General features: G+C 46.1%; 1 protein-coding gene across 1 annotated transcript; it reads right to left on the bottom strand.

Moving 5' to 3' along the window:
* Positions 1-604: 604 nt before the first annotated feature.
* On the bottom strand, positions 605-12,514 carry AK3 (adenylate kinase 3). The gene is made up of 5 exons (XM_065047221.1): positions 12,153-12,514; positions 7,782-7,901; positions 4,713-4,885; positions 2,318-2,436; positions 605-957 (listed from the first exon to the last, which is right to left on the bottom strand). Exons 1-5 carry the CDS (start codon positions 12,298-12,300, stop codon positions 834-836), a joined length of 684 nt encoding a protein of 227 aa, XP_064903293.1. The 5' UTR covers positions 12,301-12,514; the 3' UTR covers positions 605-833.
* Between the last annotated feature and the right edge of the window lie 3,395 nt (positions 12,515-15,909).

The following is a 15,909-nucleotide window of genomic DNA, read 5'->3' as shown; positions in this document are numbered from 1 at the left end:
TTTTTTTTTTTTCAAAGACAGTAGAAAGGACACGTTCACTAGTTGAGATCATTTAGCTACAGGTTTACCAGATTACACATAATCTGGTCAGTGTCTGCTGTAATTTTACTAATAAATTCATATACAGCTGCATAAAGAAAGAGGCCTTACCAAATGTGTTACATATCATTGAAACTTCATTTCTCATTGCTGGAAGACAGCTGCTCTGAGGGCTGAAATATAAACATAGTAATAAGCCAATCATCCAAGCAAGTGTTAAGGGTAATTTAGGCCCAGCCAAATCAACTACCATCTGTGCAAGCAAAGCTCAAAGAGGGTGAGTGACTTCCTTGAGATCAACCTTATGTATATGCCAGTTCTGGTCTGAAATGGCTCTTTGAAGAATGGTGGTCATGGCTCCCCTCAGCTTCTGGCTGGCCCCAACTAATCACACATTCAAGAAATGTGCTTTCATGTCCTTATTATCGTTTGACACTATATTCCATGAGTAAGTAAATTCTTCACTGTGCTTTGTAATTAAGCTGTATTCTGAAATGTGTTTCCTTCACCAATCAGTATTTGCAAATATAAATATTTTCTAAATAAGAGACACAAGAGCAGCTGCTTTTGTTATAGTCAGTTGCTATATTATAAAAATAACATATATTTAATATAAAAAATTACAGCATTAGCGTGAGAACCACAGGCAACAAAGTTTTTTCATAGTGTAAATTAAGGACAACATTAGACTTTTATTATTGATCAGTCTGGTAGATCAAGAGAAATTCTTGACAGCTGAATCTCATGTTAATCAGTTGTGAGCTATGACAGATGAGCAGAAGTTAGACCTGTTTTCACCTGGGAGTGGCAGCATCTTTCTGGCTCACATCTGGCAACTTGGTTTGGAGGAAAGTATAGACATGTGGCCAGATCTTATTGGTCTCTGTTCCAGAGAACGATTTCAATAATCCTTTTTTCCTAAGGAAGAAAAAGAAAAAAGCACGACAGCCGTCAAATTCCTTAACTGTTCCAGGTTCTCCACCTCACCTCAAGGTAGCCCTGGCAGGAGTGTGCAACTTAACACCAACAGCCATAACATTGGAATGCAGGCTGGACATGCATTACTCTGTTCCTCAAACAGTGAGTTGTTGGCCACATCAGTTCATAAAGCTGACAGCTGTCCACAGAGTACTTAATAACCGTGAAGGGTGAAAATAAGCAGCAATGCAGTTACGTAGCACGTTATACAGCAGTCATCCAAACAACTGTGACTAACCCAGGGATTGTAAAGCTACACCTCAAGAAGCAAAGAAGGTGCATCAGGACAAGCAAGTGAACCAGACACAATCAAGTTATTCTGAATTAGCTCTAGTAGCTAGTTTTATCTGTAAAAGTGTTGTTATTATCGGTCATAATAGCTTAGGCCTATGTCTTACTGTGGTGCTTTGAGGCATTTTCACTTCAGAAAGCTACCAAAGTCAGGAAAATCATTTTCAGTCCAGAAAAGGTCCTTCGTTAAAACTTAACCACCCCAAAGACGGAGCTTCTAGTCTTCTGCTCAACAGTTTTGGTAGAGCATAATGAAGGGTGGTAGATGTGGAGACAGAGGAAGGTCAGTCACTTCAGGACATTGTCATAGAGTCTGATTTATTTGTCTAGGCAAGAGAAGACTACAAAGCTCTACACCGTGGCCACCTATTACCTGTGTATTAGCAATGTGACATTTGCAGCTTTACATTAAGAGAAACTTAATGTATAATTTTGGCTCTTAAAAGAACTAATAATTTGTTATCATTCCACAGTGCAAATGGCAGTATTTTCAAATAGCCACTTATTTCTCAAGAGTCTTGCTGGCTGTGCCCATCACAGTCCTGTTCTTAGAAAAGCCACTTTTAAATCCTCATTAGTAGCTTTTCTATTGTGTATCACTTCTTGACATTTTGCCCTTGTTAGGAGGGCTTGTACTTGTACATCCAGAAGAGAAAATATTCATAAATCTTACAAAAAACCCAAAAACCAAAACTGTCTTGGTTACCTTACTAACCAGAGAGCTGTGTTGCTTAGAACACTAATGTATTGAATAATGCATAGCGCTCCTTGTAAAGACAAATATGGCAGCAGTGAAAGGCTCTTTTGCTAAGCAAGCTCCTGAAGAGGTTTCAACAATGGAAAACGTACTCAGTTTACTGGGTTGATTTCTTATTGAGTTGATGAAAGATAGACAGCTGCTCATAACACATTCAGTATTGCAGTATCTCTGTAACTGAAGAGATCTGTTGCTCACTATGCTAACGTAGAAGAAGTTTTAGACTGCAGAAGAATAGATTTTATTACTTACCGATAATATTCTAGAACAGGTTTTGTTTGTGCATCATAAGCCTGCAGCCTCTTGGTAACCGTCTCTGGCTTATCATCATCACGCTGGACGAGTGGCTCTCCGGTAATATCATCCATGCCCTAATCATGGTTCAAAGCAAACACTGGTGTATGTTTCTGATTTCTGTTTGGTTTGTGTCATTTTATATTGTGGTCGGTTTCCAGTTGGCTAAGAAATGCTTATAAAGAGGAACACTACTGCCCATATCTTATATGGAATATGAGATGGTGCCTTTGCAGTAAAACAGTCTATCAGTTAAGAATATTTTCTCAGTATTGGCAATGAACATCAGGTCATAGTAAATTGACTAATTTGCTCTCTGGAACATTTGTTGAGTATGGGAAATACACAGACAAAGGCTTCATATGTGAAAGAAAATAATATTGTTGGTAATATGCTCCAGCTAAAAGGAAACAATCAAGTGACCAGCTGGATTTTTGTTTGACAATATAGAAATGGGGAAAGGAGTTAATGGCCCTTTAAATCACAGAAGAGTTATCATTTAGCAACAGCTGTACAAAAATGACATAAAAGCCAGCTGAAGTTTTTCTAGGATTCAGTAAACAGAGGTAGGGACCAAATGTTATGACAGCTCCTACTTTACTACCCATTTCACCTCTCATTTACTGAAGTGCTTTAAGTGATTACAGAGCTGTTAAGCCTTGAAACAAGCAATGACTGAAGAAATTATTGGCCACTGGTTTATCTTATGAAGGCCTAGCTAGTGGCATAAAAAGTTGGTTCTTTCTTAGGTGCTTTGAATCATTCTGCATCTAAGGACAGAATATGACTCACCACTCTTAGCTCCTTTATACACATTAATTAAATCCTCAAGAATTCTGATTTTCCCTGAAGACAAGTTTAATCTGACATTTGGAGTGGAAACAAGAGTGATCGTCCAAGTACAAAGCCAATTAGACCACAAAGATGTTTTCCTTTCCTGCTTGCATTCTGGCAGTCAGTTTCAGAAAATCAATAACCATCCATGTTCAGTAAGCTCCTCTGTTCATAAAGGTGTGAAGAAAATCTGCTCCAGAACATCTGTTTCATATTAGAGATGGATTTGTATGGTCAAATTTAGCTTGTCTATGTAATACAATCATTTAAAACAGTCAACTGTTTCTTTCTAGCATCTGTACACAGGCAGCCACACTAGTGCCTTCCTTGTACCCATCAAATACTGAGCCCTGAGCTTTGTGTTAACTCCAAAGCCATAATCTGTTAGTGCTGCTGAGTAAGTAAACATTTTGCAGTTCTATGAGATAACAGAGATAACTGTATTTCAGCTGTTAAACTCCATTCCATAGTTCCACATAAATATTGCAATCTACTATGGTGTGATATGCCTGCTAATTAGTGGAAGGCAGAGTGGAGTGTTCCCAGTAGCAGAGCTGTTGCAGCTGAAGCCTGCTCTTCGGTAGATCTGGTAATTCTCTGTGGCAGCTTGCATATATTCTTCTGGAATTAAAACTAATGATGACTTAAATCACCAAGTTTTAAGCACTACAAAGGCAGTGTTTCCAGCTGCTTGCTTCCAGTGCTCACCTGTTATTTCAGCTGGCCTCTTTTCCTGAAACACTGAAATCCCAAAACTACAAGTCCTGCTATGCTTCTGATGTAACTTAATAGAGCTTCCAGGTGAAATGTGATGCTACAGTAGGTAAGTTATTTAGAGTTAAGAGTGAAACACAACTTAAACTGAGTTGCACTAACGCTAATCCCAAGTTCCCCAAAAATCTTATGGTAACAATTTGCCATTATCATCTGCAAGTGTAATGTTCCTCTTTAGGCTATCTCAAGCCATAACCTCTGATCTGTTGAGAAGCTTCCTTGACTGGCAAGTTTCTACATCTAATTTTGCAATACGACATCTGTTCCCGTGAAAATACCCATCCTGCTTAAATATAAACACAGGCAAACCATTAAGTGGATTCCTCTGAGTCATGATTTGGTGTGCTGCTTAGATACAAAGTATGAGTCCTCTGGTACATTTAGGACTGTGCAGGCTGCAAACCTGCAGAACAGGCTAAGACCAGGCCCAACTCCTATGCCAGCATGCAAGGTGGAGAGTATTCCAGATCAGAGAACAGCTTTAACAAGAGCTTACAAAACACCATGGTGTTTCATTCTGCAGGGGACAAATATACTGTTCTTCAGCATGAGCTTCTGCCAGGTCACTAATACACCTTCAGTGTCAGAGTGTTACCAGAAAGGTTCTGTGCTCCTAAGAGATTAAATGAGCCTTTTTCCTCTGAGCTACGGTGTTTTGCAACAACATAAGCAAAGAATATTTTACTGCAATTACCAAATGCAATGCAACATTTATTTAGTGTCAACACTGATGTGTATTGCTTACCTGCACTTTGGGAGGACTAAATTCAAGATTGTAGACTCTGCCACTAGCAGGGTGGATCCAGCGTGCTGTGAGACGGCATTTTATGGTCTCAAATGGCACATCCAGGTCAATCACAGTGTCTATTTGACATTGTTTATCAAGAGCTTCTGCCTGAGCAACCGTTCTGGGGAAACCTTTTTAAAGGAAACAACTCTGTAAAAACCCAGAGTTATAACGAGAATTACCTGGATACAGTCATTAGAGAAAATAATTACCAGACAAGAAAAAAGCACTGTCATACTGTAAAGTTGAAGAGACATCGTATTTTCCAACTATTTTTCAGTGTGTCATGACACGTAACTTGTTAAATGCCTCCCATTTCCTCATTTCAGTTCATGATCTTCCCAAAAGGCTAACAAATGCAAAAAGACTGCATACTCATATATAATACATACCGTAATATTGAATAAAAGCATTGTATACACATTTCAAACAATAAAAGCTACAGGCAGTTATCTCAGAGGTCTGGAACAAGCTAGAAACATTTGTGTAAGTCTGGTGTAAAGAGGTGACCGTTACAAATCTATTTTATTCTGTTGCAGTAATCCCAATATAACTACCAGAGGCAGTCTTGGATTAATTTTACATAAAAATTAGCTCTTTAGAAAGAGTTCTGGCAAGTCTAGTGTATCAAACTATCCTCAGGGATGGTGACTGTGACAGTACTCAGGATGAACAGGAATCTGTCTCCTCACTTAAAGACACTGCATTTTGCCCCGTGAACTCTATGGCTCCAGTAACGTGGTTCAGAGGCACATGTTCCTCCTACGGAAATCCTAGTGACCTTAAGAAGGCTGGGGAGGTGAGGGGCAAATAGAAGACAAGAAAACCAAGGTCTCCACACAGAATTTAAAACTAAAAACTGACCACAAGAACTTTAGAGGTCAAAGCTACTGCAGAACATGCTACTGCACCATAGATTCACTAGAATAATACCTTTACTTGCTCTTCAGTAGCTTGAAATTTTCATACTGTGCAAGTAAACTTCTCCATAAAGGCAAATTATAGGTACGAACTTAAGAAACTCTTCTTTGCATAACATTAGTTGATGAGTCCATTGCCTGAGTAAGGAACCAGCCAAGAACTAGCCTTACAACAGAAAAAAAATAGTATTTTATGATTTTAAGGCTCTTGTGTCTTGTCTAACGTATCACAAAGAGTTGATTAATGCTTGTGCGTTAAGTCTGATGCATCTGGTTTGCATCAGAGTGATCAAATGCCCTCGTGATGTTTCTTTCACGTTCACAACACCTCACGGAAGTGCTTCTCAGTGTTAAGAGCAGAGGGAGAGCCAAGACTCCTGCACTGCTGCTCTTTCTTAGTATTGACAAGCCAGTCTGCCACCTCACATCTTAGTTATGCAGCTGGAAAATGGGTTTGCTTTGGGACTTAGTAATGAGAAACTTCCTCAACAAATTCAAGTGCCTTTACAAAAGCGTTTGCTGCACACAGTATTCTCTCCATACATATAAAATAAGTGACAAGATATGGTGAATTATTAACAATCTGGGAACACAGAGAAAAGTGCCCTAATTATACAGCACATAAATCAAAGCAGATAATACCCCCCGTGCACAACTCAGACTGCTTCATCTGCTATGACTTGCAAAGCCACCAACCTATTGTAAGGCAGTGGAAATAGGTATTTGGCTTAGTGAGCATACAAGCAGCTCAGCAACTCTATTTAGTTTGACCTAGCGGGCCTCAGCTGTTTGTTCTCAGTTGCAGTTATCATACTAAAGACTTTCTGCTTAATATATAGTCAACAGAATAGTATTGTTTCTGCAGAGCTGATTATACCAGAGCTACCTCTAGTGTAATTTACTGAGTCTCATTAGAAATGCTGATGCAAACAAAATTTCTGCTCCAAAAGTTTAAAGAAGGCCACTAAGATGCAGCAGAAATTGATTTATTCTCTCCCAGTCTCCACACCATCCATCCTCCTGCTGTACTGCTACACATCCAGATCCACAGGGGTGGAACTGTGCGTACACAGGACCTGCAACTAAAGAAAAAACAAAATCTGCTGCTCTTCCCTTTACTGATTAGGTTTCATTGTGCTGTTCACTGTGGGAATTAAGCCTTTGTCTTCATAAGGAGGAACGTAACTGTGACTAAAGCCACCAGAACAGGTCACTGTACTGGAAACATAATAAAGCGCTAAGGGACAGACAACGCTGTGGATTTTTCACTCCAAATAAAATGCTGCACCAACAACTTTTTAGTTTTATCTACTGAGACACATTGTGACTAGAATCCAAAGCCACACACATCCAGCCTAGACACTATCTTTGTGCTGCACATCCAGCTGTGCTCCCATGGGCTGGGGTAACAAGAGCTGCTCAGTTAATGAAGACAGTAGCAAATGCACTTTCTCTCTGCTGTGAATGCTGGAGCAATAAGTGTATGCTGTAGAACTGCAGAACAATTCACCCGAGAGAACAGAACGAAAGAGCAAATTAGAGAGACCTTTTAGAGCACTGAAGCAGTGTTTGTGTTAGTGATTTATTACACACTGCATTGCTGCAGTACTTGCTTTCTATACTTACCTTGTTGCTGCATCACATACCTACTTTTCTATTTAAGTAATTCCTTACCCCTCATTCTTCAAAAGTGGTCCATTCCCCAAGGACTTTTAACAAGAAAGGACTTTAAAAAAAGAAACTTCTCAATGCGTATTTTAAAGGGGAAATAAAGCATAAGAATTGCCAGAATTGTCAGTTTTTAAATGTTACTGCAATGTTGAACTACCCTTTCCAACATGAATTAAACAGCCCAGAAGGCGGGATACATCCGAGTTAAACGTGCCTCTGACGGCGGGATGCATCCAAAGCACTTTACAGCCAAAGAAACTGGGGCAGACCAGCTGCTGAGCGTTTGACGACAAGCTCGCGACAAGTCCCGTCTAGTTACTACGACTCGAGGATGGCTACTGGAATGTAGCTACACACAAGTGACTAAAGCACTACTCCAAGCTTTCCAGTGCAGATCTTCTCTCCGTATATAGCGATATCCAATATGCTAACTCACCGTCCAATAGCCAGTTGTACCGATCTAGACCTTTTAGCTCATTCAGCATTAGTCGTGTCATGATGTCATCTGGAATAAGCCGCCCTTGGTCAATGTAGGACTTGGCAAGGATTCCAACTTCTGCGAAAGTAAAAGAAGTCACATTATACTATCTCTGACGTCCAGCAAGTGGAAAAAAGGCCACAAGCCTGCAAAAAGAAAAGTTTTGCTCTGGACAGTGCAGCACAGTAACCTGTAAACACCACAGACAGTGTGCTTGCTGAAATTCAAAAGCAGGTGATCACTTAGGATCTGCTCATGCAAATATGTATCAGATTAATTTGATCGGTCAGTAGTTCTACAGATGGCAAAAGGATTTCCAGCACACCTTTATCCCCACACACTCAGAAACATTTTACTAGTAAGTATTTCAAGTATTAGGTTCTGAAAATCAAGAGAGCCTATTAGGTAGAAGAGTCTTCAAAATAAGAAGTGCACAGAAGTTCACTAAGATATGAGCTTTAAGATTTCCTGCCAATAAAGTCATTTTCTCAGTTTAGTGACTAGTTATTAACGTATGACTTTACTATGAAGAGAAATGCCTTTGGTGTTTAAGAGAGCAGTATGCAGCAGGACATCCTTGCCAGGTATCTGTTTTTACAACTACTAGAGTTACAAGAGGATGTTTATAGATGTTGTAAACTAATTACAGGAGTGCGCAGACACTATGATTTTCCCCTGGAAATGACTAAGCTTTAACAGCACTCATTTAGCCCACTGGGTCGCTAAAACGCCATCCGCACACCACAGTTCCGGATATCACGCCACGCTCCTGGCAGCAGCATCAACATCGTGGGTACAGCCAGGGAGAAATTCGTCTGCCTGGTTTGTGTCCTGGGCGCAACGTCTCCATGGCTTTCACTTATGAAACAATTACCCAGTTATGTAAGTCACCCAGAATAGCAGCTAGGTCAGTACTGCAGATCTGCAGAAGCCTCTACTTGCAGCCAACTCAGATCTAGTTACAGTAAACTAAACAGAAAAGAAGTTGAGAGGGGCTGGCATACAAGATACAACCACTTTTAGCAGAAAGCAATGAAGAACGCCAGTCCCTCACTTGATATGGCACCGCAACGTGCAATAGTACAGAGGCCCTTCTTCAGACAAGGCAACTGAAAAGCAATAGATGCCCTCAAGTAATGCAAACAGTAGCTTTGGTGCTGGGGGGGTGGGATTAATAAAGGAAAAATTGCAATTATTTGTTGTTCACATCTATAGTCAGACTTTGAAAAGTCTGAAGACCATTTAGAAATTGCCACTATGCACCTTAGTCAGACTTCAAATAACCGTCAAAATGTGGGAGTCAGACTCTGGTGCCCGAGCCCTCCAGCACATCACAAACTGGAAAGAAGCTGAGAGTCTCCTGGCTACAAGGCATCCAGCTTTTCTCCATCTCCCTTCTGCAAGGTCAGCAAGTCGTACTTATTATTCTAGCACACTTTGAACTATACACCCTGCAGAGGTAGGCTGGGAGGGGGAAGAAATCACATCTAGATAGTTTAACTCGAGGCTTGGATCTGTTACTGATTTACAGTGCAGCATTGCTCTACCCACAACGATCTCAGAGTGTGCACAAGGCAAAGGTGATAGAGAACAGCACTAACATGCTTTGGGAAGACAGCTGAGCTTTTGGGCCCAGACAGGTTTAGAGTACAGCAAGCTGTAAGGTCCTGTTATTAGACCAGCAGAGCTGGAAACACGTTACCTCTCTGTACAAACCTCAGGCTGTTCAGAAAGTCACTATTACAGAGAATAGGCACAGCTGTACCCATAGTTATTTGTTAGGACAAAAAGTTTGTATGCTAGACCATAGCTGCTTTTCCCCTGGCCCATTGTTGGGGGTTGGATTTAATGAGGTTTTGTTGCTTTTATTTTGTTCCTTTTTTTTTTCTCCAGCTCGCGTCTGAAACCACTGCAGGCAGGGCAATCTCACAAATTAAAAGCAACACAGATTTCTTTCCTGTCTAGGTAATAACAGGTATCCACGTTTAAAGGTGTTGCAAAAGATTGGCATGCCTTAACCACATTAGAGCATACAAGCTCCAGCCACATTCAGACAACACGTTGCTAAGCACTAGAGAGGTGGTCACGGACTCTCCGAAAGCAGCACAGCACAGTAACAACTGCAAATTGCTAAGGACACTCATATGTTCCACCGGACCTTTCAACAAGTCAGTTTTCGCAAGGCAGCAAATGTATAGCTATTGCTAACGGTATTTACTTTTCCAACCATTTTAACTGCCCAATTTGCAGGACTCTGCTATTATAATCAAAATCCATAAACTCTTCACCTCCACGAAACCTGTCAGAGCTCTCTTAAGTTGCCTCTCAGTCCCCCTCCCTCCTTCTGTGTAACACTCACTCCTGCTATCGCAGTATTCATCTCAAATCCTTTGGAGACCGTTTCTGCAATGAGTGACTCACTTTCAATAAAATTAAAACACATCTTCATCTGGCTTAATTAGTGAACGAAAAACTCTGTAGCAGATTCCTGTAAGTTCTATGCTAGCTAATTCAAACTCCATCATCTCTTACAGCCTCCCCAGGCTTCTCCCCTCACATTCAGGGTTTACACGTGTCTGCTACATTTTGATTTCACATCTTGGTTGTGCTTCCCATTCTTTCATCTGTCCAACCCACCCAAAACACTTTGCCAAATCCTTTTCTTTCTGCTACTTCACGGCTCCCTCTCAAATCAAGCTATGGGATACTTCCACTTGCAGTCTTCTATTTTCACACATCCTTCAGCTTGATCTTGCTCTTTGCTCATGCTTCTAAGACACTGAAAAAGCACAAAACCTAAAGTATTTAGTAAACAAAATATTTCCTTTAGCTTCTGGAATGCCCTGCTTTCCCACTAGGTGTTACACTGAAAGTTCATAACACCAACAATTTTGGTTTTGGGACGCTCTGTAAATAAAAATTGGCATGTGTGCAACCGAACAGACCAAGCAATAACGTGATCAGATATGCCTGCACAGGTGGTGCTCCTAGCAAATGTTTAACTTCTAGATATCAGCTGCAGTAAAGTCAGTCAACTAAGCCAAAGTCATTGTTCTTACAGAGCAAACAGATTCGTGTGAAAAGAGATGTGGAAATCCCATCACAACTTATTGCATAATACTGATAATTTTTCACCTTCAAAAATGCTCAAAAGCTTCCAAACCCCAGACTGCCAGCTACCTAATCACAATACTGCAGGAACACAAGTTAGTGTAGTCCTCTGCAGCTTCAAAGTGCTGGAAATAACAATATTCTCACTTCATCACATGCAACCTGAAATGGTTCTTGCAAGGTTTTCAACGCCACCGTGAAGAAAAGCAGATGCAGAAGTCGGGAGGGGACCCTTCATCATCGCAACAGTCTACCGGAGAGAGGCTGTGGCATCTGAACAGAGAGCCAGAGGTCAAGCTACGTAAAATATGTTATGATTTAAAAAAACCAGTTATGATTTAAAATAGAAACACAAACTTTTAAAAACCTCATTTCAGTTTCCCATCCAAACTGACAGCAAAGTAGTAAAATATGGTAAGTATAATTCACATCTTTACTTAATACAAGCAACTCAGTGTGCAAACACAGGCCATGCTGAAACCTAACCACAATATGAATGTGTTGTAAGGCAACAACAACATTAAACGCACAAGGTAAGCAGCTGTAAAGCTTTGCCCATTGTTTTTGGAAAGCACCACTGGGGCTAGGCCTGCCAGTCCAGCACAAGGCCTTCTGATTTTGGAACAGCTGCTAAGTGCCTGAAAAAATCAGATTGCATGGAACTTCTCCGCCTGCTCTGTCTGTTAAAAGCACAAATACTTTTCCCTTTCAGAATGTTTCAGCTGGAAGACTATCACACACATACAAGAAATGCTGGGTGCTTATGAAAAGCAGCAAGGCAAGGAACAACTAGGTGTTACAAAACCGCGAAAACGAGATAAACCTCAAGATACACACAGAAAGAGGACGCCGAGTGACAGCGTTCAGACACCACCGGCTGAAGCGCTGAGGCGCACTCGGGTGCGCTGCGGCCTGCGGGCAGAGCCGCGGGCAGACGCCCGGACCCGGCGGGGGGCGCGGGGGGGGGCACAGAGGTGGGAGCGGGGAGCAGCGAACCCCTGCGAGAAGCGCCCGCGGGCTTCCCGAGCGGGGAGCGGCGGCCGGAGCAGAGGAAGGCGCGGGGAAGCACCGCCGTCCCCCCGCCCCGGCGGAGCGGGGCCGTGTCGCTCAGCCGCTTCCTGCCGGGCTGCGTGCGGCCGGCTCCCGCGGAGGGGACAGCGGGGCGGATCGTGACCGCCGCCCCGCTCCCCCTCCGCTCCGGGCTGCCCCCGTTCCCACCTGTCTTCTTCTGCATGTTGTCCCTCAGGAGGTCGCCGCTGGAGAGGTGCTTCATCCCGAAGTGTTTGACAATCCGAGCTGAGATGGTGCCTTTCCCGGAGCCCGGGGGGCCCATGATGACGGCGCGCAGCACCGGCCGCACCACCATGCTGCCGCTGCGGGGGCACGGCTCGGGCGGAGCGCCGCAGGAGCGGAGCGGCGGGAGGAGCGGTGCACGGCCCCGGAGGAGCGCCGGCAGGAGCGGAGCGGCGGGAGGAGCGGTGCACGGCCCGGGAGGAGCGGCAGGAGGAGCGGAGCGGCGGGAGGAGCGGTGCGCGGCCCGGGAGGAGCGGCAGGAGGAGCGGAGCGGCGGGAGGAGCGGTGCACGGCCCGGGCGGAGCGGCAGGAGGAGCGGTGCGCGGCCCGGGAGGAGCGGCGGGAGGAGCGGTGCGCGGCCCGGGAGGAGCGCGGCGCCGCCTTCCCGGGGAGCGCCGCCTCGGCCGCCCTCCGCAGAACCGCGGAGAAGCGGCGCGGGAAGAGGGATTGTGGCGGGGTGGGGGGAGCTGAGGTCGGTATTCTCACGCAAAAACAGTGGCGGCTTTTCTGACTGTCAGCCGGGGGCAGGAAGGTCAACATCCTTTACACCGGGCGGAAGGGAAGGTAACTAAGGCAAGTCGCATTTTAGAAAGTAAAGCATCAGCGAGCATCACTCCCCGAACTGGCCGCGACCGAACTCCGCACACACATCTGCCCAGGAGCCCCATTTCGGCTGCCCCCGGGGCCCTCAGTCCCGGCCCAGCTTGTTCCCACTGTCGATCCTGAACTGTGCTAAGGATTTCAGCAGGGAGTGATGCTGAAAAGTCGTCAAAAAGACCCTCTAACACTGTTTTGAAAGTGTTAAAAAGCAGGCACTTCTATTACAGCACGCCAGACGCTCGGAGGATTGCTCCTTTAATCGAGCGTGCACATCATCCACGTTTCTTGCTATTTATTAAATATACCTATTGCGTATTAATTTGCCTCGCCTGCTTAGTTAATGTATTAAACGAACTATTTACATAACCCCGCCCTTTCCCGGAAGTCCATCTTTGGTATTGCAGAGTCTTCGTCAGGGCGCTCTAGTGGTGCCCGGGGTCTTTGCAGCCTGGTGCCCCCTCCCCGGGTCAGCTTCTTGATGTAATTTCTTAAACAAGCATATTGTCATTTTGTGCTGCTACTCAGCAAAAGTCACGTAGCTCCTTGGACGGTTTTCTTGCAGGAGAGGACAGCGGAGAGCCAGAGGAGAGCCCAGAGCACTCTGGCTGGAGGGGAAGAACTGGGATGGGTCCTGCTTCAGGCTGCTGTCCCAGTGACCAGGAGCCTGGCCTGTCCCCATGGGCAGCGCTGCTGAAGCATCAGCCCAGGAGCTGCAGAGGGACAGTGCTCAGTGTGAGTCCCCTGCAGAAACATGTGCTGCTCTGCTGTGGTGGAGCACCAGGGCTCGTTGTGTGCTCCGAGTGGAGCTCCTGGGCATCAGAATGGCCTGGGGAGTCTAAGCAACAGTTTTTATCAGCAGCGGGCTGCCAAGTGAATATTAGCAGGTGCTCTGAACAAAACGCCAGCCCCTCATAAAAAAAATGGCAAGATGGGGGACAGTCCTTGTGCCAAAGGATTTTGTCAGGGAACTGTGGCAAGGAAAGGCTACGGGAGCATCGTCTCCTTTTGCTCAGCTAGGAAACATCCCCATGGCGGAGGGAAGGCGGAAAGCCGGAGGAAGGCCTCAGCCTGCAAAGGGCAGAAGGTGGCAGCTTTGAGAGGGCCTGTGATACAACACTGCTGTGCACCAGACTAACAGCCACATCATCTGCTCTGTTTCTCCATTTGCCTTTTAATTCTCATTGGGGCAAGACCTCCACCCCTGCCTGGCCGGTGTCATTCGCTTCCACGATCTTCCCATGCACCTGCACTCGATAAATGCAGGTGTATCCAGGTTTTCCCCAGTTGCTCTGTATGACGAGCTTCAGAAACCGAAACGCTCTGGGGATCCCATTCTGCAAAGAAACCACAGCAAAAAGCAGTGTCACTCCTGGGGTGTAAGGAGTGAGAGCAGGCTCCACACGTCTGCCTGTGCCAGCCCGTCCCCTGCTCCAGGTCCAGCTCCCGCCCTGGCTGAGGCGGCAGCTTCTCCTCCTTCCCTTCTCCCGCCCGGGCGGCAAAGGACCCTGTGCCCTGCAGAGCAAACTCTGGGCCGCAGGGAGCGTGGTGGGCAGCTCTGGAAACCTGAGGCTCGCTAGTGCTGGGGCCTTGGCCGGGGAAAGTGCTGCTGCCGGGTCAAGGTGCTGGGTGTCCTCCCTGCCACCACCTGCCCGGTGGGTGCAGCCAGGCAGCTCTGGGGACCCCGATGGCTGTGGGGCCAATGTGGCCCTTGCTCTGCTTTTGTGGCCCTGCCGTATGCCACTCTCCCTCCCGATCCAGCCAATGCTTCTCTGGCCTGGGGTCAGGCCCTTGCCCCAGCAGGGACCGTCCACACTCCTTATGCATTGCGACTTTGCTGCCAACCAGTGTTTCTGCCCTGGCCTTTTGCCCACACACGCTCACTGCACCTGCAGAGGGAAGGTCTGCGGCGGGTCTTTCTTCACAGTGTAGGTGAACCTCCCCAGCACAGTTTCCTCCTCGCCTTCCTCATCCAGTCCCTTGGAGATAAAGCACAGGGGAGCAGAGTCTGCAGCACAGCCTGTGTTTGGAGCGCTAAGAACAACGAGCTCAGTGTGATGAGAGCCCTGCCTGCCTGCGCCCATCCGCACCTGGGGTTTTCAGAGCCCAGTCAGACATCCCCGTGTTTGCAGACTTTGCGTCTCTCATTTGCTGAAATTCCTGGGAAAGACAGAAAGGAACAGGGAAATGACCACGTCAGACCTGGCCAGCAGAAGGGGCTTTACAGTGGAGCAGCTCAACCAGCAGCCCCTGGCAAGGGACGGGTGTGTGGGCTGAGCAGGAAAAGACCACACGCTGGCCCAGGAAGGGCCTTGTGTGGAGCCCTGCTCATCCCAGCCCTCCTGCCCAAAGTGCAGGATCACCTTCATCATAGTACTGATCTCTGCAGCCAGACGTGCCGCCTCATCCCTCAGCTCTTGCACCTCTTGGGCTTGTTCCCTCCACAGAGCGAGCGTGTTCCTGCAGTCAGCAGGAAAGCAGATCTTGTCAGAGAGCTGCCTGGCCCAGCCCAGAGGCTCCAGGCCGGGCAGGAGCAGAGACAGAGGTGCTGGAGCCCCCTCTTCTTTCCCCAGTTTGCAAGTGCTTCCTTCCCGCTCCAGGTTTAGCCAAAGGCCCAGGCAGCTGCGAAAGGCACGAGCACTGTGCACTGTGCGAGTGAGCGCGAGAGCGTGGGCTCATCTGCCGGGACCCAGCAAAGCTGCTGCAGGTCAGGAGAGAGGAGAGGGCTCTTACCGCAGGGACCTCAGCTCGGCTGCAGGCAGCCCCAGCAGCACCTGCAAGGGAAAGGCCCTAATGTGAGTCCCAGAGCTGTTGGGACTTTCCAGAGCCAGCGGCTCTAGGGATGCATGCCAGAAGCTGGTGCTGATTTTGAGGGTCACTGCCAGGAGCCGGAGGATGGGGCAGTTTACTCAACCCCCCCACCCCCGGCAGAGCTCCTTTGCAAGACTTTCCTGTCCCACTGACCTCTTGCACATTCATTGTCTGCGCTGTCCACAGGAGCAGTGACATCCCACAGCAGGCACCAGCTGCAACCAAGACAGAGATGCTTCACTAGAGTTTCTAAGGATGCCCGTAGCCGTGCAGT

The sequence above is a fragment of the Columba livia genome, chromosome Z, assembly GCF_036013475.1.
Source record: "Columba livia isolate bColLiv1 breed racing homer chromosome Z, bColLiv1.pat.W.v2, whole genome shotgun sequence".
NCBI lineage: Eukaryota > Metazoa > Chordata > Aves > Columbiformes > Columbidae > Columba > Columba livia.
Note: the sequence above shows the minus strand (reverse complement) of the source record. Positions and strands in the feature narration are given on the sequence as shown.

What these genes read in the sequence shown, in the direction of transcription:
- AK3 (XM_065047221.1), bottom strand. Translation starts at nt 12,300, where the DNA reads ATGGTGGTGCGGCCGGTGCTGCGCGCCGTCATCATGGGCCCCCCGGGC. An exon ending in CAACATGCAGAAGAAGACAG is followed by an intron (nt 7,902 to 12,152) that starts GTGGGAACGGGG and finishes TTACTTTCGCAG; the next exon opens with AAGTTGGAATCCTTGCCAAG. An exon ending in GTACAACTGGCTATTGGACG is followed by an intron (nt 4,886 to 7,781) that starts GTGAGTTAGCAT and finishes TCCTTTAAAAAG; the next exon opens with GTTTCCCCAGAACGGTTGCT.